This window comes from Babylonia areolata, chromosome 6 (genome assembly GCF_041734735.1).
Source record: "Babylonia areolata isolate BAREFJ2019XMU chromosome 6, ASM4173473v1, whole genome shotgun sequence".
Taxonomy (NCBI): Eukaryota; Metazoa; Mollusca; class Gastropoda; order Neogastropoda; family Buccinidae; genus Babylonia; species Babylonia areolata.
Window position 1 is genome coordinate 53009023 of NC_134881.1, and position 22500 is coordinate 53031522.

The window sequence follows — 22500 nt, forward strand, 5'->3', positions numbered from 1 at the left end:
GAGGGGTCTGTGTAGAGGAGAAGAGAGGACTGGCCGTACTGAGTGAGTTAAACACTGGTTGCGATGCATGGTTGTTTGTTTGTTTTTGTTTTCTTTTTATTTAAAATTTCAAAGAGGAAAGTGGCAGAATGGTTAAGACGCTTATCTGCCAGTGCAGAGGGTGAGGGTGTGGGTTTGAATCCCGGTACATCACCCCTTTCTCCCATGTTTTGACTGCAGAATCGAACTGAACGTCTTATCAGTCGGTGAGACGATAAGTCTAGGATCTGTGTGCAGCACGCAACACGCACGCACGCACACACGCACGCACGCACGCACGCACACACACACACACACACACACACACACACACACATACACACAGAGGGGCGGGGTGTATGTTTCAACCCTGCCATGTAGGCAGCCATACCCCGTTTTTTGGGATGTGCATGCTGGGTATGTTCTTGCTTCCTTAAAGCACCGAACGTTGGCATGGTTTACAGGATCTTTAACGTGCTCTTCTGCGTGCCTGTACACACGGTAGGGTTTTTTTGTATTATACATGTGTGAAATTCGGGCTGCTCTCCACAGGGAGAGCGCGTCGCTACACTACAGCGCCACCCCCCCCCCCTTTTTTTTTGGGGGGGGGGTATATTTTCCTGCGTGCAGTTTTATTTGTTTTTCCTATCGAAGCGGATTTTTCTACAGAATTTTGCCAGGAACAACCCTTTTGTTGCCGTGGGTTCTTTTACGTGCGCTAAGTGCATGCTAGCACACAGGACCTCGGTTTATCGTCGCATCCGAATGACAAGCGTCCAGACCACCACTCAAGGTCTAGTGGAGGGGGAGAAACTATCGGCGGCTGAGCCGTGATTCGAAGCAACGCACTCAGATTCTCTCTCGCTTCCTAGGCGGACGCGTTACCTGTAGGCCATCACTCCACCTTGAGGCAGTCAACAGGTGTGAACACAACATGTTTTGTTTTGTTTTCTGGAAGATCGGAACAAGTCTGCAGGAGGAGGAATGTTTTGTGTGTGTGTGTGTGTGTGTGTGTGTGTGTGTGTGTGGAGGTTAAGTGAACTTGGGCGTGTGGGGGGGGGGGGGGGAATGTAACCGCTGTATATTGTGTTAATTGCTTGAGTGTATTTAGCTTTATGTGTTGCTTTTTTTTTTTTTTTTTTTTTTTTTTTTTTTTTTTTTTCTTTTGTCCAATCTTAGTCATGTTGTAAGCGTGTTGGACTTGGCTGTTGGCTTGAGATATTGTGTAGGGTGAGTGACAAGCCTGTGGATGCCCAATTTCCATATGGATTAATAAAGATGTATTGTATTGTATTGTACTGTATTGTATTGTATTGTATTGTAAAAGAAGCTGACCTGAGGAGGAGGAATTTTGTTTAATGTCCCGTCACACATATCGGTGATTGAAGACATTTTGTTGAAAGTATTTATGAATACATCTGAGTATTATCGGTTAGAAGGGGTGGGAGATGTGGATGAATGGAGGTTTGGGGGGAAACTGGGCAAATGAGGGTAAAAATGTGGGTGAAATTTGGAAGAAAAACAAAACAAACAAAACAAAAAACCCCACTAAATACAGTTACAGGAAATTACTTAAAGGACTTCGTAAAAGAGAAGTCGTTAAACTGACAAGCGAAACAACTGATAATGAATGCAAAAAGTCAAAAAAATCAACGTTCTCAGTCACTTGTGAAGACACACTTTCGTGTACAAGTCTCCAGCCTTTGTCACGGAGCCCCCCCTTTTTCTTTCGATCACCGAACTAAGACTGAAGGTGGCACAGTGGTTTTAAAGGCGCTTATCTGCGCCGATAGTGTCCGTGAGGGTGTGGGTTTGATTCCCGCTCTCGCCATTCCCCCCCCCCCCCCAAGTTTGACTGGAAATACAAAGTGAGCGTACGGTCAGTCGGATCAGACGATTAAACCGAAGTCCCGTGTGCAGCAGTACCCTGATCTGAACTTTTAGTTTGGGTTGAAGCAAAGTATTTTGAATTGAATTGAATTGAATTGAATCAGTGGACCACAAGTGCACTGTCTAAAAGTCATTCTGCCTCCTGGGCGCTTCAAATAAAGAACGGTGGGGAAAAAAGGGAAAACAGTGACAACGTGAATGATGTATAGTGTGGTGGAGACAAGGATGGAAAAGAAAAAAAGACGAAAGAAAAGAAAAAAAAATAAAACATGAGAAAAAACAAAGAGAGAGCGGAAGAGAAAGGTCAGGAAGGGATGACAAAGCTTGAAGATGACAAACTGGGAGATGGAGGAAGAGGAGGAGGAAGAGGAGGAAGATGAAAAGGAAGAAGAATAGGAGGAGGAGGAAGAGGAGGAGGAAGAGGAGGAGGAAAAGGAGGAAGATGAGTAGGAGGAAAGAGAAGGAGGAGGAAGAGGAAGACGAGGAGGAGGAAGAGGGGAGGAAGAGGTGAAGGAAGAGGATGAGGAAGAAGAGGAGAAAGAGGAGGAATATTAGGAAGAGGAGTTGGAGGAGGAGGAAAAGGAAGAGGAGTTGGAGGAGGAGGAAAAGGAAGAGGAGGAGGAAGAAGAGGAGGAGAAAGCGGAGGAGGAGGAACAGTAGGAAGAGGAGGAGGAGGAAGAAGAGGGGGAATAGTAGGAAGAGGAGGAGGAGAAGTAAAAGGAGGAAGAAGAGAAGGAGGAGGAAGAGGAGAAGCAGTCGTAGGAAGAGGAGGAGAAGGAAGGAGAGGAGGAATAGCAGGAAGAGTAGGAGGAAGAGGAAAAGGGAGAAGAATAGTAGGAAGAGAAGGAAAAGGAGGGGGAGGAGGAAGAGGAGGAAAAGGAGGAAGATGAGTAGGAGGAGAGGACAATGTGAATGATATATAGTGTGGAGACAAGGATGGAACAGAAAAAGACGACAGAAAAATAAATCAAACGGAGCGTTTAATGATGAAGAGACGATAAACCGAGGTCCCGTGTATGCAGCGCGCGCTTGGCGCACTGCAAAAGAACCCACGACAACAACAACAAAATGGTGTCCTCTGGCAAAATTCTGTAAAAGAAATCGACTCTTTATTCTTCTTCTTCTTCTGCGTTCGTGGGCTGCAACTCCCACGTTCACTCGTATGCACACGAGTGGGCTTTTACGTGTATGACCGTTTTTACCCCGCCATGTAGGCAGCCATACTCCGTTTTCGGGGGTGTGCATGCTGGGTATGTTCTTGTTTCCATAACCCACCGAACGCTGACATGGATTACAGGATCTTTAACGTGCGTATTTGATCTTCTGCTTGCATATACACACGAAGGGGGTTCAGGCACTAGCAGGTCTGGACATTTGTTGACCTGGGAGATCGTAAAAATCTCCACCCTTTACCCACCAGGCGCCGTCACCGTGATTCGAACCCGGGACCCTCAGATTGACAGTCCAACGCTTTAACCACTCGGCTATTGCGCCCGTCGACTCTTGATTCATACACAAAATATATTATATGCTTGCACTCAAGGCCTGGCTTAGCGCTTTGGGTTATGCTGCTGTTAGGCATCTGCCCAGCAGATGTGGTGTCTGTCTGTCTGTCTCTCTCTCCATCTCCCTCTCCCATTATCTGTGTGAGTCTCTGTCTGTCTGTCTGTCTGTCTCTCTCTTTGTCTGTCTGTCTCTGTCTCTCTCTCTCTCTCTCTTTTTGTCTGTCTGTCTCTTTTTTATTATTATCATTACTGCTACCGTTTTTTTATATTATAATTATTATTTATTTATTTATTTGTTTATTTATTTATGTAAGCTTATCTATTATTTATTCACCTTTTTTTCTCAAGGCCTGACTAAGCACGTTGGGTTACGTTGCTGGTCAGGCATCTGCTTGGCACATGTGGTGTAGGGTATGATTATGGATTTGTCCGAACGCAATGACGCCTCCTTGAAAAAACTGAAACTGGGGAGGAGGCAGGGGAGGGGGGTGGGGGAGGGGGGAGTTGTGGGGGCTGGAGGGGGGAGGGGGGGGTGGATGCGTACACATTTGTGTACCTATCAGAGTAGATTCTAAATATATTTCTGTTTAATAATTACGATGTAATAATTTGCGGGTTGCGGGTGTGTGCTGATTATCTGGTTGCGGTTTTCCGCAATTTATCTTTATTCTTATCTTATCTGTCTATTATAATCAATGTGCAGTATAGTAGACTATGTTTATAATTATATTCAAATAATGTTTCTTAATTCTTTCTTTTTTTTACATCAAGAATACTAGTTATTACCTGCAGTGTATGGGTGTATGTATGAAACGGTGTATGTGATATTTTTTTTAGATTTGTATCTTCGTAATATTTGTAGGGGCTGTTGTTGACTTGTACAGTTATGGTCCCCATGTTGTTTACTTGTCTATGTTGTGATAATGCACCTGACCAAATTTCTCCAGTTGGAGATAATAAAGTTATTCTTATCTTTTTATCTTATCTTATTTCTTCTATAGAATTTTGCCAGAGGGCAATACTCCTCGTTGCCATGGGTTCTTTTTTTCCAGTGCGCCAAGCGTGTGCTGAACTGACACGGGACCTCGGTTTATAGTCTCACCCCAATAACTAGATGCGAAGTTGGATTTGTTTTCCAGTCAAACATGGAAGAAAAGGTGCTTGAGAGAGAGAGAGAACTCAGAACTCAGAACTCAAAACGTTTTTTTATTCAAGGATTAAGATTTTAGGCATAGCCTATTCTTCCAATCTGTCCTCGCTAATCTACATCTATTACAAATAGCACACACATAAATGAAAGGAAAAGGTTTTCATGCAGAAGGGTATACATAATGAAGAAAACAACCCGCCCCCACCCCCACCCACCCCAACCCCCCCACCCCCCACACACACCCGCACCCGTGCACACACATGCATACACACACACGCACGCACACACACTGACAAAGCACCCCCTCCCTCCCCCCACACACTAAGAGAGAGAGAGAGAGAGAGAGAGAGAGAGAGAGAGAGAGCTGGAATCGAACCCAGACCCTCACTGGACACTGTATTGGCAGATGAGCGCCTTAACCTGTCTGCCACCTTCCTCCGTGAACGCAAACGGCGATTAACACATTATGTCCCCGGGGACCGTCTTCAGCAGGGGGGTTGTTACTGACCCAGCCACTGCATCAGCAGTTTGGCTGCACGTCTCAGCAGTGCTCATTTCCTGCCTCTTGATTCCCGCTGTCCAAAGCCTGAGGGAGTGAATCTGGTCTGGAACCAGTAGGGACGTCTTTTCTTATCTGTTCTTTTCTTTCTTTGTGTGGAGAAACAACGCTTAAAAAAGGAAAGAAGATTGGGTTTTTTTTTTTTAAATGTAGTAGTTTAAAATGGTTAAATCGGTCACACAGGAAAAGAGGTATTTAAGTTGTAGTTGTATTGGATAATTATTTCCTTTTCAGCAAACAAACACACAAACAATAAAAACTGTCTTGGATAATTATTTCCTTTTCTGCAAACAAACATACAAACAATAAAAACTATTCTTAATTGCAAACAAACAAACAAACAAGCAAATAAACAATCAAACAACAAAAACTGTTCTTGATTGCAAACACACAAACAAACACACAAACAAGCAAACACACACGCAAACAAACACACAAACAAGCAAACAAATACACAAACAAACAAGCAAACAAACAAACGAAACAAAAGAAAGAACAGCAACAAACAGCCATGTAGATGAATACCCCAAGAAACGTCCTAGACGCGATCTCTGAAAAGACTGAAAAAGCTGGGAGAACCTGAATGTCACAACAATGATAATGTGTCCAGCAGGCACACACAACTGAACGATTCTTTAGTCGAGAGCGTTGACGACGAAGAAAGATTTGAGCAGTTCAGTGTCACAGAACATTTTGGGGGGTCTGGGTTCGAATCCCCCCGCTCTCGCCCTTTCTCCTTCACACGGGACCTCGGTTTATCGTTTTATCCCGAACGACTAGACGCTCAGTTCGATTTTCCAGTCAAACTTGGGAGAAAGGGCGAGAGCGGGATTCGAACCCACACCCTCACGCACTCTGTATACTGGCAGCTGAGCGTCTAAAGCAGAGCAAATACGTTAAATGTTGTTGGCTTCACACACACACACACACACACACACACATACAGACAGACAGACAGAGACAGACAGGGAGATAGAGGCAGAGAGAGAGAGAGAGACAGAGAGACAGACAGAGAGAGAGGGGGAGAAACAGAGAGAGGCAGATAGACAGAGAGAGAGACAGACAGAGAGAGAGAGAGAGAACATCAGAAGACCGTCTAGTAGAAAATGGCTTCTGCACACGTACGTGTGTGTGTGTGTGTGTGTGTGTGTGTGTGGTGTGTGTGTGTGTGTGCGTGCGTGTGTGTGTGTGTGTGTGTGTGTAGGGAGAGAAAGGGGGTATGAAGCGGGGATGGAGGAGAAAGGGGTTTGCTGTGATCAGAACACACTCTCTGTGACAGCGGCCACAACTCGAAACGTGCTGTCTTTTCACTCAGCTGACAAGGCCAACTGCTGTTGTTTCCGACATGGTGGTTTTTTTTGTTTGTTTGGTTTTTTGGTTTTTTATTTGCAGGGGGTGGGGGGTGGGGGGGGGGAGGTGGGGGGTGCGGGGGGAGCTGTTGACCCAGTTTGAAACTTCTATTTTGTTTGGCTGCGCGTGTTTTCTGTTATTGTGTTGATTTGTTTTTGTTTCTTTTGTTTTGTTTTTCACATGTATATATATCTTCTTCCTATTTTTCAAATTGTTGTTGTTGTTGTTCTTCTTCTTCTTTTCTTCTTTCCTTCCTTCCTTCCTTTCTTTCCGATGACAGCGGAAATGTAGAAAAAGAGAGAAAGAAAGAAAGAAAACAAAAAGAAACTGGAGATTGGGATTGGGGGATTTCAAAACTCTTGAAAGTTGAAGACACTTTGTGTTGCGGCCCGTCATTCGCAATGCTACAGGCAGATAATATATCTAAGAGTCAGGCTTTTTTTTTTTCTTCCTGAATCCATCTGTTTTACAACGTGGAAATGTGCGTGTGTGTGTGTGTATGTGTGTGTGTGTGCAGACGGACCTACATGCAATTATGTATGTGTACGTACTTGCGCGCGCCTCTGTGTGTGTGTGTGTGTGTGTGTGTGTGTGTGGAGGGGGGGGGGTTATTGCACGTGAAATACGAGCATCACAACTGCCTCTCGGCGTTGAAGTAACGAACTACAGAAACAATCAGCGTCAGTGGACCTTGGCTCTCAAGCGAAGAATGTCCACAGAACTAAGTTCGGTTTTCTCGGCCTTTTTATTTTTTTTTTTATTTTTTTTTATCCCCTTGTATTAATTTCCAGCCGGAAGACTACGTGCTTCCCGGGTTATCTGCCTTGTTAAGGGGCCCAGCATTGTTGACTCACTTGTGTAAACAAAGTGAGTCTATGTTTTAACCCGGTGTTCGGTTGTGTGTGTGTGTGTGTGTGTGTGTGTGTGTGTCAGTGTGTCTGTGTGTCCGTGGTAAACTTTAACATTGACATTTTTCTCTGCAAATACTTTGTCAGTTGACACCAAATTAGGCATGAAAATAGAAAAAACTTCAGTTCTTTCCAGTTATCTTGTTTAAAACAATATTGCACCTCTGGGATGGGCACACACACAAAAAAATAAATAAATAAAAAAGAAGCCTAATTATATGCAAACTGCATTTACTGTTATATTTATATTTTTTGTATTCTCTAAACTTGGCATTTTGACCTCTTATTCTGACACAACAACTAGAGGAGTCATTATTATAATTTTTTGTTCAAACAGGAACTTCTTTTGCTAAGCATGGAATTTTTATTTTATTTTGCAAACGTTTTTGGTGCAGCTAGTAAAAAAAGGGAAATTACTCTGTAATTAATGCTAGGGGACTTAATTCGCTTTAAACTGATTTTTCTCATCATAAACATTACATTTTTAAATTATACACAATACATAAAAAGCTTGGATTTTTTTTTTCAGTTTATCACAAGTGAGTCTTGAAGGCCTTGCCTCTCTTGTTTTTATATTAGCATTAGTGTCATTATGTAGTCATTTAAAACAAACAATTGTTTTAACCAATAATATAAAATCAGTATAATGTAGTCTCCCTCCCTCAGTGGTGGGTCTGGACAGTGGACTTTCAGAGAGGCATGTGTATGTAGTTATGAGTACGATACCAAATTTTATTGATATCTGTATCAGTTACATGAAATATGTAACATTTCCATGTGTCTTCTCCACGGGGTTTCCTGAAGTGAGCTTGTCTTGTCTTGTCTTGTCTTGTCTTACCTGGACTGGAGGCGCCGTGTACAACATACCGCGCTTCGCTGCAGCGCAAAAGATTCTGTCAGGTGATAAAAGAATAATTGTCACCCCCCCCCCCCCCCCCCCCCCCCCAAAAAAAAAAAATGTGGAGAAGTTCCGCTTTGATAGACAACTTCCTGAGCAGGACAGTGTGTCATTTGTTTTTTTATTTATTTATTCATTTATGTATTTCTGAGGCTGTATATTAGTGAAACTTGGATGCATTCTTGTGTTTCGTTTGTACTACTTTCGTTTACATTTGTTAAGAAGTTATGCTCATAATATTATGAATATCATTATGTGCATACCTGCTAGTGCCTGAACCCCCTTCGTGTGTATACGCACGCAGAAGATCAAATACGCACGTTAAAGATCCTGTAATCCATGTCAGCGTTCGGTGGGTTTATGGAAACAAGAACATACACAGTACGCACACCCCCGAAAACAGAGTATGGCTGCCTACATTGCGGGGTAAATAAACAAAACGGTCATACACGTAAAATGTTACATGTGTGTGTGTGTGTGTGTGTGTGTGTGTGTGTGTGTGTGTGCCTGAAATCTGATTGAATGACACAGGAAACGAATGATGAGCGTCCAGTGGCAGCCGTCAGTCGGCTCTACCCAGGTAGGCAGCCTGTTGTAGCGCTGTTGATACGTAGTGCTATTGACACGTAGCGCTATTGATACGTAGTGCTATTGACACGTAGTGCTATTGACACGTAGCGCTATTGATACGTAGCGCTATTGATACGTAGCGCTATTGACACATAGTGCTATTGACACGTAGCGCTATTGATACGTTGTGCTATTGACACGTAGCGCTACTGATACGTAGTGCTATTGACACGTAGCGCTATTCATACGTAGTGCTGTTGACACGTAGCGCTATTCATACGTAGTGCTGTTGACACGTAGCGCTATTGACACATAGTGCTATTGAGACGTAGCGCTATTTATACGTAGTACTATTGACACGTAGCGCTATTGATATGTAGTGCTGTTAACACGTAGCGCTATTGACACATAGTGCTATTGACACATAGTGCTATTGACACATATTGCTATTGACACGTAGCGCTATTGATACGTAGTACTATTGACACGTAGCGCTATTGATACGTAGTGCTATTGACAAGTAGCGCTATTGATACGTAGTGCTATTGACACGTAGTGCTATTGACACATAGTGCTATTGACACGTAGCGCTATTGACACATAGTGCTATTGATACGTAGTGTTATTGACACGTAGCGCTATTGACACATAGTGCTATTGACACATATTGCTATTGACACGTAGCGCTATTGATACGTAGTGCTATTGACACGTAGCGCTATTGATACGTAGTGCTATTGACAAGTAGCGCTATTGATACGTAGTGCTATTGACACGTAGCGCTATTGATACGTAGTGCTATTAACACCTAGCGCTATTGACACGTAGCGCTATAGACACATAGTGCTATTAATACGTAGTGTTATTAACACGTAGCGCTATTGACACATAGTGCTACTGACACGTAGCGCTATTGACAGTAGCGCCGTTGACATGCAGTGCTATTAGTAGCACGTAGCGCTATTGAGAGGGAAAAAACTGAAAATAGCAGTGCGTCGTGCAGTTGGACGAAGTGATAACGACACCAAGCGCTATCGGAAGGTTCCCCCACGTACATTTATTGAATAGGCCATGTCACGAGCCCAGTGAGGTCCACTGCCACCGTCCCCGATTCTGTGTCCCCACTGTGCAGTCAAACATGCATGTGCAAAACGAAATTCACGATACTGAGTTGTTGTTGTTTTTTTTCTTTTTAAACGACAATCTGGGGTGAGCCCCTCTCTCTCTCTCTCTCTGTATATGTGTGTGTGATTGGTTCGTGAGAAACAGCATTGTGTTTTCTGACCAATCGGCTGTCAGTTTACAAGTTCAACACCAGGACGGACCAAGGCCGACATCTTTTTGCAAAGTGACGAAGCGAATGTGAGACGGAAGCAAGTGTCTGGTCAGTTCGCTTGTGTTTTGCCTGCAGTTATTGATTTGGTGAATGCACGTCAGTTTCGAGTTTCAGATGCAGCTTGGTAAGAAGTATGGTGTTAAGGTAAGTACCGAGAGTCGAAAGAACTGTCCTGTCTGAATTCCATGCGAACAAAAACTATAGCTGGCTGCGTCAGCCGTTGTTTGTTTGAAGTGTAATGGTGGGTAGAGTTCAGGTCGTCTCACAGTGCTCTTCCTTAACTCTCTCCATACGAACGGCGAAAGAAACGACGTTAACAGCGTTTCATCCCAATTACCATCATCAAAATATTGCAAGCAGAACGCTCTTATACTGAAGAGGTGAATGTTGACAAAGTATACCACAGTTCTGACGACGGAAGCTAAATGTTGGGTCATTCAGACACCCACTGGACATCCGAGGGGTCTGTGTAGAGGAGAAGAGAGGACTGGCCGTTCTGAGTGAGTTAAACCAGTGTCGTGTCTGTTTGTCCGACTTGATTTTTAGCAGGATTTCGCGAAACGTTGTCATGACCTGATTTTTAGTTTTGATGGTCTAACAGTCGTCAGAAGGACCTCGCCTTCCCACATGTCTCAACATGTCACACTACACTTGTAGGGCATGTTTCCACCATCTCGTCCCCCCCCCCCCCCCCCACCCGCCAGCCTCATGTGAAACAGTCTTCAGAAAGCCTCCCCATTTGAACTATTATCTGAGGGGGGGTTAAAATGGTAAAAAAAATGGTTTGAAATCAAAGGTACCTTAAGATGAAGGTAAAAGCGACGTTTCCGAGTCATGAACCCTTTGTCAAGTCAGGGCCAACAGTCACCATTAAAATTTTGTTCATCTATTATCTGAGGGACTTCAGCCTCCCACCCCCCCCTTTTCCCACCCATGTCGAATACCCGTCGGAAAGATACCTACCTGTCCCACTCTCCCCCCCCTCCATGTTAAGTCATCAAAGGGATTTTCAACCCCCCCCCCTCCGCCCCAACTCCGGTGGGACAGCTGTAGTTTCAGTTTGTTTCAGTAGCTCAAGGAAGCGTCACTGCGTTCGGACAAATCCATATACGCTACACATCTGCCAAGCAGATGCCTGACCAGCAGCGTAACCAAACGCGCTTAGTCAGGCCTTGAGAAAAAAAAAAGATAATTACATAAAAAAGAACTACTACAAATAATAATAATATGGGGAGGGGAGGGATCACAGTGGAAAGAATCTTTCCCGGTCAACATATTTGGAGGGAAACAATTGGGAAATGACTTTGTAAAGATGCCAAGAGATAAACTCTCTCTCTCTCTGTCTCTCTCTGTGTGTCTCTCTCTGTCTCTGTCTCTCTGTCCGTCTCTGTGTGTGTGTGTGTGTGTGTGGTTTCGAGGTGCATGGATTGTGGGGAAGGAGAGAGTGCATAGCACCGAGTTGCCTTTGCAAGATTGTGAACGAGAAAAAAGCAATTCTTCATTATTTATTGTTCACGCATGCTATCTGTTGCAGAATCTTTTAAGATTCTTAATGAAACAATAGGAGTCGTTGGAAGGGAGGGGGTGGGGTGTGTGTGTGGGGAGGTGAGGGGGGGAGGGGGGTGGCGGCATGGGTAATGGAAAGCATAAATCGCCTCAGACCTGAATCTGTTTTAAATTCGTTCAAATCGTGAAGTCGACAGGAATGGAAATTAACAATGCGTGGATGCAGTCTGTAAATGTTGGTCTGAATTCTATACTGACGGGGATAAATAAGGCGCGAGCGTACACACACACACACACACACACACACACACACACACACACACACACAATTATACGCATGCATACATATGCGCGTGCGTACCCCCACCCCCACCCTCACCCTCCCCACATACATAAACACCCCCACACAAGGTGAGTGGAGGATGTCCATTCGTTCCAAGCTGTGGTCGCACAATGTGGAATCAAGTTTGCAGCTCGTAGGTCAGTTGATTCTGTCTTACCGTGTTCCATGGAATTCAAATAGCCGTTGATAGTTTGCAGTCGATGCGTGGTTTGGTTTCTCCTTGGCGTGTTTTGATTACCGTGTTCACAGTCCGTCTCATGTACGAGTGGTTACCTGTGAAGTTTTCCTGTTTTATGTTTTTCGTTTTTTGTGCTTAAAAAAAAAAAAAGCATTAACATCAATGGCAGTGATATCTGGTGGATGGTGCCTGAGGTCAAGGTGTCCCTGCAGGATTCGGCATCATGCTAGGGAGGGGTGTGTGTGTGTGTTGGGGGGGGGGGGGGGGGGGCGCTGAACGGTCCCTTGCTGGCCGGGTCACTTAATTCATAATTGTCTGTTTTTTTTCTGTGGCTTTTAAGTTAGCCTTTTCAGCAACATTTCGTTATTCATTGGCATTTGAGTGGTCAGTGCGAAAATTACAATACATGTGTGGTACGCTTGTCCTTGTCTTGTCCCATTCCCTCCTCCTTACAGTCTGTCTTTGGTGAGCATGGTTCCTGGGAATGTTTACACACACACACACACACACACACACACACACACACACACACACACACACACACACACAAAGTGAATAAATAAATCTTGACCTGTTCAGCAACTCGTTCGCCATTCATTGGCATTCGAGTAGTCAGTGCGAAAATGACAATACTTGTGGATACGTTTGTCTATAGCTTGTGTGATTGACTCCTTTTAATTTCGTCTTCTGAGAACATGGTCCCTGGGAGTGTTTGCGCGCGCACACACGCACGGAACGCACGCACGCACACACACACACCCACGCACACACACTCACACACACACATACACATTATCGAACTGTAAAAAAAACAAACCAACCAACCAACCATCATTTCTCAGCAACATTTCTGCAAAAGCTCTGGTAGTTTTATCAACGCTAAACTATTTCCTTGTATTGGTTTTTGGCGTTTACGAATCGTTTTTGAAGTGTGAAGTCGAACGCTCCAAGCGAATATGGTGGACACGAGAGTTGTTTTTTTTTGTTTTTGTTTTTTTTTCCAAATTTTCTTCAACATCCTTTGTAAAACAGTGACATTACTGAGTTGATTGCATTTGGATTCTTATGATTTGAGGATAGCATCAAAGAAACATGAAACAGAAACGTGTTGTAAAAAAAAAAAAAAAAACAGCAAACAAACAAACGTGTAGTTGATGTTTTTTGATAGGTCTCTGGAGGCCACAGCGTATTCCAGACATTAGTCTGGCCCCCTTAGGATGGATCTTGAAGTTCCAGAAACCCTTTTTTTTAATTTTTTTTTTTTTTTTTTTTTTACATGCCAGGTAACACGATTCTTTTTCCTTCAGGATGCAACTCTCTGGAGTTCATTAGTGAGTTTCGTCCCTGGTGTGGGCATTTCTCGTATGCGAGCCGTTTCTTTTGGTTGTCGCTATGTGTCGCCTTCTCTTCAGTCTTAAAAAAAAAAAAATCTTTCTTTCTCTGTCTGTCTCTCTGTGTCTGTCTGTCTGTCTGTATCTGTCTCTCTCCCTTTGTCTCTCTGTGTCTGTCCGTCTCTCTTATTCATCTTGTCATCCTTCTTTTTCTCCTTCTTCTTGTGCTTCTCCTCCTCCTCCCTGAAGTGACTGTTCAGCATCAATCTTCACTGGCGACACATTTCCACTTGGCTACAAATCAGTAAATAAAGTATATATGATATGATAGTCGTGTCCGACTATGACCATCAGAACAGCAGAGGAGGCAACTGCTGTTCTGACTGTTTGGGCTAGAATTTGATTATAGTGGAGGGTGTCTTGCCCAAGTTACATCCCCACTCGCTCGGCCAAGAGGGTTTTAGGACAGTCGGTGTTGGGATGGTTCCCAAAGGCCAACCAGCCCACAAGGCTGCAGCACTAAGAGCCAGTGCAATTTTGCCTCCTAGTTTGAGAGTCATAATCTTTCACAAAAGACTAAACTGTAAATGATTTCCCAGTAAATAAAGCAACAACAACAAATTGGCCGCCTTTTTAGCAGGTCGGTTTCTGGAGGACTTTTAGCAGGTCGGTATCTAGAGGACTTTTAGCAGGTCGGTATCTGGAGGAGGACTTTTAGCAGGTCGGTATCTAGAGGAGGACTTTTAGCAGGTCGGTATCTGGAGGAGGACTTTTAGCAGGTCGGTATCTAGAGGAGGACTTTTAGCAGGTCGGTCTCTGGAGGAGGACTTTTAGCAGGTCGGTATATGGAGACGGACTTTTAGCAGGTCGGTATCTGGAGGAGGACTTTATGCAGGTCGGTCTCTAGAGGAGGACTTTTAGCAGGTCGGTATCTAGAGGAAGACTTTTAGCAGGTCGGTATCTGGAGACGGACTTTTAGCAGGTCGGTATCTGGAGGAGGACTTTTAGCAGGTCGGTATCTGGAGGAGGACTTTTAGCAGGTCGGTATCTGGAGACGGACTTTTAGCAGGTCGGTATCTGGAGACGGACTTTTAGCAGGTCGGTATCTGGAGGAGGACTTTTAGCAGGTCGGTGTCTGGAGGAGGACTTTTAGCAGGTCGGTATCTAGAGGAGGACTTTTAGCAGGTCGGTATCATTCAAATCGTTTCGACAACAATCTGGGGAGGCACTGAGGCCTGTCAGAAGTGTCGCCCACCCCTTTTTTTCCCTCACTGCCAGACAGCATGTAGCCAACTGCCGTTGGTTCCGACAAGCTTCCGACATCCGCTGCTGCTGACCCGGTTTGAATCTGTCGGAGTGGGGGGGGGGGGAGAACGACGGGGAGACTTTTCTTTCTGATTTCCTCTTCCCTCCGTCAGCCCCTCTATCCAGCTTCATTTCCTCCTCCTCTTCCTACTCCTCCTATTCCTCCTCCTCCTTTACTTGTTTTTTTTGTATGTGTGTGTGTCTTCGTCTGTCCATTGTTTTTGGTTGAGCTTTTCTTCTACTTCTTCATCTTGTTTTTGTTCTTGATTTTTCTTTGTTTTTGTTGTTCGTTTTGTACTAGCTCTCTTTTTAGTTCGTTTCTTCTTCTTCTTCTTCTTCTTCTTCTTCTACTTCTCCTCCTCCTCCTCTTCTTCCTCCTCCTTTCTTTTTCTTCCCTCCCTGCAGCATATAGAGGGCTGTCAAGTCCTGATAGCGTGTTTGGTGCATGAGTAGGTCATCTGTCTACCACCCCTCTTCCTCTTGCACCCCTTTTAATTTTCTGAAGCAGAAGTGGCGTGGCGTAGAGTATCAGATCTCTTGCTGCTCTTCCAACACTACTTTTAATTTACTTAAACAGATGTGGTGTGGCGTAGAGTTTCAAATCCCTTGCACCTCTTCCAACACCACTTTTAATTTACTCAAACAGATGTGGTGTGGCGTAGAGGGATTAAATCCCTTGCACCCGTTTAACACCACTTTTAATTTGTTTAAACATATGTGATGTGGCGAAGAGAGATCAACTCTCTCGAAACCCATTTAACACCCCTTTTCAATGGGTTTTTTTTTAAACAGATGTGGTGTGGCGTAGAGAGATCGAGTCCCATGCTGCTATAACTTTCTTTAACTCTCTCCATACGAACGGCGAAAGAGAGGACGTTAACAGCGTTTCACCCCAGTTACCATCATCAAAATATTGCAAGCGGAAGGGTCTTATACTGAAGAGGTGAATGTTGACAAAGAAAACCACAATTCTGACGACGGAAGCTAAAGGTTGGGTCATTCAGACACCCACTGGTCATCCGAGGGGTCTGTGTAGAGGAGAAGAGAGGACTGGCCGTACTGAGTGAGTTAAAACAGATGGAGTGTTGCCTAGAGGGATTGGTCTGCACGCTCTGACACCTTTGTGAAACTGAAACTGAAAACTGAAAGGGAATGGTTGATAGCAGGGGTTGCAGAAAAATCGTGACGACGGTTGACAGCTGGCACACAGCGCTGAAAGCTGCGAGGTATCATCGACATTTTTTTTTTTTTTTTTTGCGCTGGCTACGAGCAGAAAGGTGAAGGTTACGCTGTTCTGGAAACGTCTGTTCAGTGTTGAAAATAGGGTACGTGGGTACGCACACGAGTGTGTGTGTTTGTGTGTGTGTGTGTGTACGTGCGCGCGTGTGTGTGTTTGATGTCCAGTTTTGTGAGTGTGTGTGTGTGTGTCTGTGTGTGTGAAAGACCGAGAAAATAATCAATGAAGTGCAATGTGTGCCGACATGTTTAGTTCATTGATTGACGTTCGTGCGTGCGTGTGTGCGTGTGATGGTTGGCACACGAACAAGAATTAGTATGTTGGAGGGGGTGTAAGGGTTTTGATGGGGGTGTTTGTGGAGGGTCTTTTGTTTACTCGCCGTTTCTCGCTAATGTCGATACAAATTAGAAGAAAAACGTGGTTTTTTTTCGTCTAATTTTCAAACTCGACAGCAAAACCTCATCCGCATTTCGGGAGCCATTAGTATCTATGTGTTTTTTTGCACGTGAAATCCGATTGACACAGCTGCCGTTCAGCTTTTAACATGGATGGCTCTTCGACAATAAGTGACCCTCCACCACGAAATGAGTCGCTTTGCACCAGAGGTCGATTTTTAGTTATTGGTATATCATAAATCTGCAATAAATGACCTTTACAGCGAAAAAAAAAGTTTGTAAATCGGATGATTCTGTGAAAAGTTATTGTGATTTGAAGTTCTAAAGTCGCGAAAGTAACGAACTGAGAAATCATGGCCGAAAAGTTTTGGAACATGTTCATAGCAACCACATACTTCTAAGCAAGATATGTTCATGAAATTTGGCACACACATACTTAGTGGCAATATCCACAATTGCACAAAGTTTGAAAGAAAAATATTGAGTGTATTTGATTTTATTCAAATAAGAATTTTCTAATTTTTGTGGAAAGAATTGCAACTGAAGTATTAGTATACTTACTTTTTAATCAGCTCAACATGACTAAAAACCTTCCAGTTTTAAGATCAGTTTTGTTGTGGTGTTGTTTGTGGTCCAATTACTATGAAACTTTTGCTTTGTATAGTATGTGTACTAAAATGTATGCCAGATTAGAGGTAAAAAATGCTAAATCATGATGCCGAATCATGTAATTGTTGTAACTCAATGTGCTCACTGGCTTAGTGTGCTTGTGATATTACCATAATCCATACAACAAGCACAACAAAATAACAAAAAAGATCCACACAACAAAACTGCTCATACAAAAGGTACAAGTTCATGTGTGTTTTATCCCAGCATAGCATCAAATGAAATACATTTCATAATCCAAATGAACACTTCAAACACTTCATCTGCAAAGAAAACCTACTTGTCAAACCCATACTTCACACAATAAAGACACACAACCTCATCAAACAAACACTCAATCTGCTAAAAAAAATAAAAATAAAAATAAAAATTTTTAAAAATGTGCAGATATGTGGCACAGGTAATCAATTCTTGTGGTACAAAGTGTCATCAGGGTGGATGGTGTTGATATTGAACCTTCTTCCTCCACTCTTTTTTCTCCACCGGTGGTGTCAGTATGTTCCAAAAATGCATGGTTTATCCTGAAACAGTTTGTTATGTAATACTTCTTTATCTCTTTTCATTTCCTTTGTTTTGAATTATTTTTCTATATGTTCTAAAGTTTATTCATTAATGCTAATAATATTAGATTAAATATCAACAGTAATTTCAGTTTTGTACATTTACATCACAGCTTTCATTCTTTACACAGGACTTTACAAAATGCTTTACTTCTAGTTCTATGTATTTTATCAGAAAATAAAAAAAGAATACACTTATGATATATATATATATATATATATATATATATATATATATATATATATCATAATATAATCAGACAAAGCAGTTTACTGATAATAAAAGTATGAAATAGTGATTATTAATGCTGTATCACTATGAGTATCAGTGTGCATATCAGTGTGCAGGTGCATGACATGCTGCAATCCATTAAGTTACTTTATGCATAGTGGCATGTCAAGCACATGCACACTGATATCATTTATGCAAATGTCTGTACAAAAGTTTACAATTCCATACATGTACATCTAGACAAAGTTTGTAAAAAGAAACTAAGTTTGCACACTTCATGGTAAATTTATACTATAAATCATAGTATATTAACAGTTGACTCACTCACTCATAGATAGTTCACCAGCAGACAGTTCTTTAGTTGACAGTGTAGTTAGTTTGGTGGTGTTGCCTCTCCTTCTGATGACATGACTTGCCAGCAGTGATATCAGAATTATTCACTGGTGTACAGGCAGGCATATAAAGTACCATCATATCTTTCAGGGCTGAAAAGGAAATTGAACTATTAGTAATACTGTTAGTATTTACTGTTGACACAACTCTATATTTATTTAAAACAACACACACACACACACACACACACACACACACACACACACACACACACACACACCACCACCACCACCACCACCAACCTGACACACATTCACATAAAATATCCATTGAAGCAAATTCTGTGAAACTGAAAACTGTTCATAATGTCATGCCCCTGAACCTCCCTTGCTCAGTTAAATGGTTAAACTGTGAAGGGACAGTGTGTGTGTGTGTGTGTGTGTGTGTGTGTGTGTGTGTGTGTGTGAGTGAGTATGTGACTCACTGTGTGACACACATTGTGTATGTATGTGTGTGTGTGTGTGTGTGTGTGTGTGTGTGTGTGTGTGTGTGTGTGTGTGTGAGTGACATGTATACACACTGTGTCACACATTGTGTGTGTGTGTGTGTGTGTGTGTGTGTGTGTGTGAGATCTTTTAATTTACATTCTGTTAATTTCCTCAGATTCACTTTATTCTTTTAATCATTTTTATTCCACATGTCAAACAGTGAATTCCTGTTCCAATGTAAGACAATAAATCAGTCTTGAGTCAATCATTGTTAAATAAATTATTATCAATTGATTATACCATCATTACATTTCAGTATTTGTCAATGTGGGTAAAATAAGAAAGCTTACCTTCAGACACTTCAGCTATATCCAGTCCCCCAGTCACTTTGCTTGCATATTCCTTGTGTGAGCTGTGAGAAACCCAGTTCTATCACTTCAGTGCAGCAAGTCAGTTTCACTTGTTTCCATGTCAGTCACAACACTGATGGCACCTGGTGCATGTGATTTCGGCAATTACAGGCGAAGGCTTGCAATTTTTCTGTATCTAGTGCAATGTTGATTCGTCATCTACATCAGAATTAATATTATTGTTGATGAAAACTGAACGACAATCCTGCGTCGTCTGCTTTCGAAATCAGCGTTGCCTTCGTGTTCACTGAGATCGATTTCATGAACGGTCAGTTCCATCAATGAAGTACTGGGTTAGAAACTCACAAATGTCGTCTTCTTCACTGAATGGCAAAATGTATGCAACGCAAGTGTATCTTGTCAGGAAATCGCCAAGTCACTCTTGAAAACGTGCTTCCGAACTCTGCGACCATGTTTATTTGAGCTAGCGTGCTGAATGGCTGGTTTCGTCACGTGGCCTCTCTCGGCCAATGACAGAGGGGATTTTCCTTCATAGTGACGCATTGTTTACGTAGTGTATCCTTATTTTGAAAGCGACGATTCGCTCGTAGTTAAAAAATCAACCAATGAGAAGGACATAGATTGAAAGAGACGGACTTGACCTTTAAAACAATGTATGATTCGACCGGTCGATTCCAAGAGATGACGGAGGGCAAGCTTGTCAAAGTTGATCGATTTCGCGAAGTCATAGGCGATCAGAATGACGGGTTAGGCATTTTAAGCACACTTTTAAGGCAAAAGAAGACACAGTTATGCCTAGATACTTCAATATGAGATAAAAGAAAGCCTAAAGTTTACTATGAAGTCAAAATCTGAAAATCGACAACCTGACCCCCACCCGCCTAAAATCGCCGCTAGCGGGAAAGTTGGTCAGGGACAAAGCGACTCATTCCGTGATGGAGGGTCACAATTATTTATTAATGTCAGTCGACCTCCGCCTCTTCTCACGTACCACTGGGAATGTCTCAAGAAATATGCCTGGGTTCTTGATCCATTTTCACCCCCACTAGAAAAGTTTTTTTTCCATCTTCTTGAATGTCATTCAAGTTCTCTGAATATTTTTCTTCTTTCTTTCTGTCGCAGAACGTGTTCTATTTCGGGACGGCATTCAAAAGATCGTGAACAAAGAGAGACGTGTTTAGAAAGAAAAAAAAAAGAAAAAAAGAGGGATTGTGTTTTGTTGTTGGTGTTGTTTTGCTTGTGTTTACTGGGTCTTTCGCAATGGCCACAACGAACCACGGTTATTGTTGTTGGGTCCACCCAGGATGGCGTGAAAGATTCTGAAGAAGCGCGTGTCTCAAAGCCAGGCTACGTACGACAAGAAATGCTTTCTTTAAAAAAACAAATCACAGAAGGATCTGTTGAGAGTTCGCTAATGCGGTGCCTTCTCTCCTCCCCCCCCCCCCACACACACACAAACACACAGAACGAAACGTAAATCACGTGATGACCTCTCTGTCTGTCTGTCTGTCTCTGTCTCTCTCACTGTATCTCTCTGTCTTTGTCTCTGTATGTCTCTCTTTCTGTCTCTGTATGTATGTCTGTCTCTCTCTCTGTCTCTGTCTCTCTGTGTCTCTCTGTCTCTGTCTTTCTCTGTCTTATGTCTCTCTTTCTCTGTGTCTGTCTCTCTCTGCGTATGTCTCTCCCTTTCTCTGTGTCTGTCTCTGTCCCTCTCTGTGTCTGTCTCTGTCTCTCTCTGTGTCTCTCTCTGTCTCTCTTTGTCTCTGTCTCTATCTCTGTGTCTCTCTCTGTCTGTCTCTCTTTGTCTCTCTCTCTGTCTCTGTCTGTCTCTATCTCTCTGTGTCTCTCTCTGTCTCTCTTTGTCTCTCTCTCTGTCTCTGTCTGTCTCTATCTCTTTGTCTCTGTCTCCCCTAATCTTCTGCTCCCTTTCGATTATTTTGAAAGACAGTAAAAAAAAAAAAGATTTAAAAAAAAATTAAGTTTGCTTGTTCAAATGCCCATAGAAATAAATTTCATTAAATTCTCTCTTTCATTAATTCTCTGTTTTTTCTCTGTCCGGCCCCACCCCCCTTCTCTCTCTCTCTCTCTCTCTCTCTCTCTCTCTCTCTCTCTCTCTCTCTCTCTCTCTGTCCCTCCCTCCCCTAATCTTCTGCTCCCTTTCGATTGTTATTTTGAAAGACAGTAAAAAAAATTTTTTTTTTTAAATATTAAAAAAAAAAGTTTGCTTGTTCAAATGCCCATAGAAATAAATTTCATTCATTCACCCAGTCATTAATTCTCTCTGTTTTTCTTTGCCCGGCCCCTTCTCCTTCCCCCCCCTCCCCTTCTCTCTCTCTCTCTCTCTCGCTCTTTCTCTCTCTCTCTCCCTCCCCTCCCTCTCCCTTCATTCCTCCATCTCACCACAGTCACCACCACCACCACCGCACGGACGGTCACCCACACACCTGCGAAACGAGAGAGGGAAAGGGGAAAAACAAACACTACAAAACAAACATTAGCTTTTTTTTTTTTTTTTTTTTTCTTTCCTGCCTTCCTTCCTTCCTTCCTTTTTTTTTTTGTCTCACTTATTTGCAGGAAGTTTCGTAAACTTTTTTTTTTTTCTGAAATGACGGTGCAAGCAGTTTGGCCGCTAACTCCCAGAAGGAAAGGCAAACTGCTTCCAGGCAGTGGTGGGGGTCAATCAGAGTCCCAAACCATAATGACGCCCCCCCCCCCCCCAATCCCCCACCCCGGACATTTTTTTTTTTTTCAGTACTTGAAGGAATTCAGTTTTTTTTGTTTTTTTTTGGATTGATTTAATTTTTATTTTCACTGAAACATAACGTACATGGATTCGTCTTCCATGTTTAAAGTGAGCCTGAGACTGGTTGTTGTTGTTGTTTTATTTTTTTTTATTTATTTATTTATTATTTTTTACGCTTCTTCCACTTTGTTTTGAAAAAAGGAAGAACCCCTTCCCCCACTCTCTCTCTCCCCACCTCTATATAGTGTGTGTGTGTGGGGGGGGGGGGGGGCGGGGGGGTGTGTGTACTTCTGTGTCTGTATGTGTATATATATATATATAATGTGTGTGTGTAGCCTCTTAGATCCCATGTTTGATGTGCTGTGGGTTACAGGGGTTATGATGATGATGATGATGTGTGCTGTGGGTTTCTGGGGGTATGATGATGATGATGTGTGCTGTGGGTTTCTGGGAGTATGATGATGGTGATGATGATGATGATGTGTGCTGTGGGTTTCAGGGGGTATCATGATGATGATGATGTGTGTGCTGTGGGTTTCAGGGGTTATGATGATGATGGTGATGATGATGATGTGTGCTGTGGGTTACAGGGGGGTCCGGTTCCTACAGATCCTCCGCATGCTGC

At 42.9% G+C, this 22500-nt stretch overlaps 1 protein-coding gene and 1 long non-coding RNA gene across 2 annotated transcripts in view; one reads left to right on the forward strand and one right to left on the reverse strand.

Moving 5' to 3' along the window:
* Window positions 1-22500, forward strand: part of LOC143283444 (potassium voltage-gated channel subfamily KQT member 1-like) — a 103535-nt gene that overhangs the window by 44397 nt on the left and 36638 nt on the right. Inside the window, exon 4 of the mRNA XM_076589681.1 lies at window positions 22466-22500. This exon is cut by the window's right edge and continues 62 nt beyond it. Within this exon, the coding sequence (XP_076445796.1) occupies window positions 22466-22500 (35 nt within the window). The remainder of the gene's footprint in view (window positions 1-22465) is intronic.
* LOC143283443 (uncharacterized) lies at window positions 17531-19282 on the reverse strand. Its single transcript, XR_013055406.1, has 3 exons — window positions 19112-19282; window positions 18269-18425; window positions 17531-17669 (listed from the first exon to the last, which is right to left on the reverse strand). It is a non-coding gene; the product is annotated as an uncharacterized LOC143283443 (long non-coding RNA).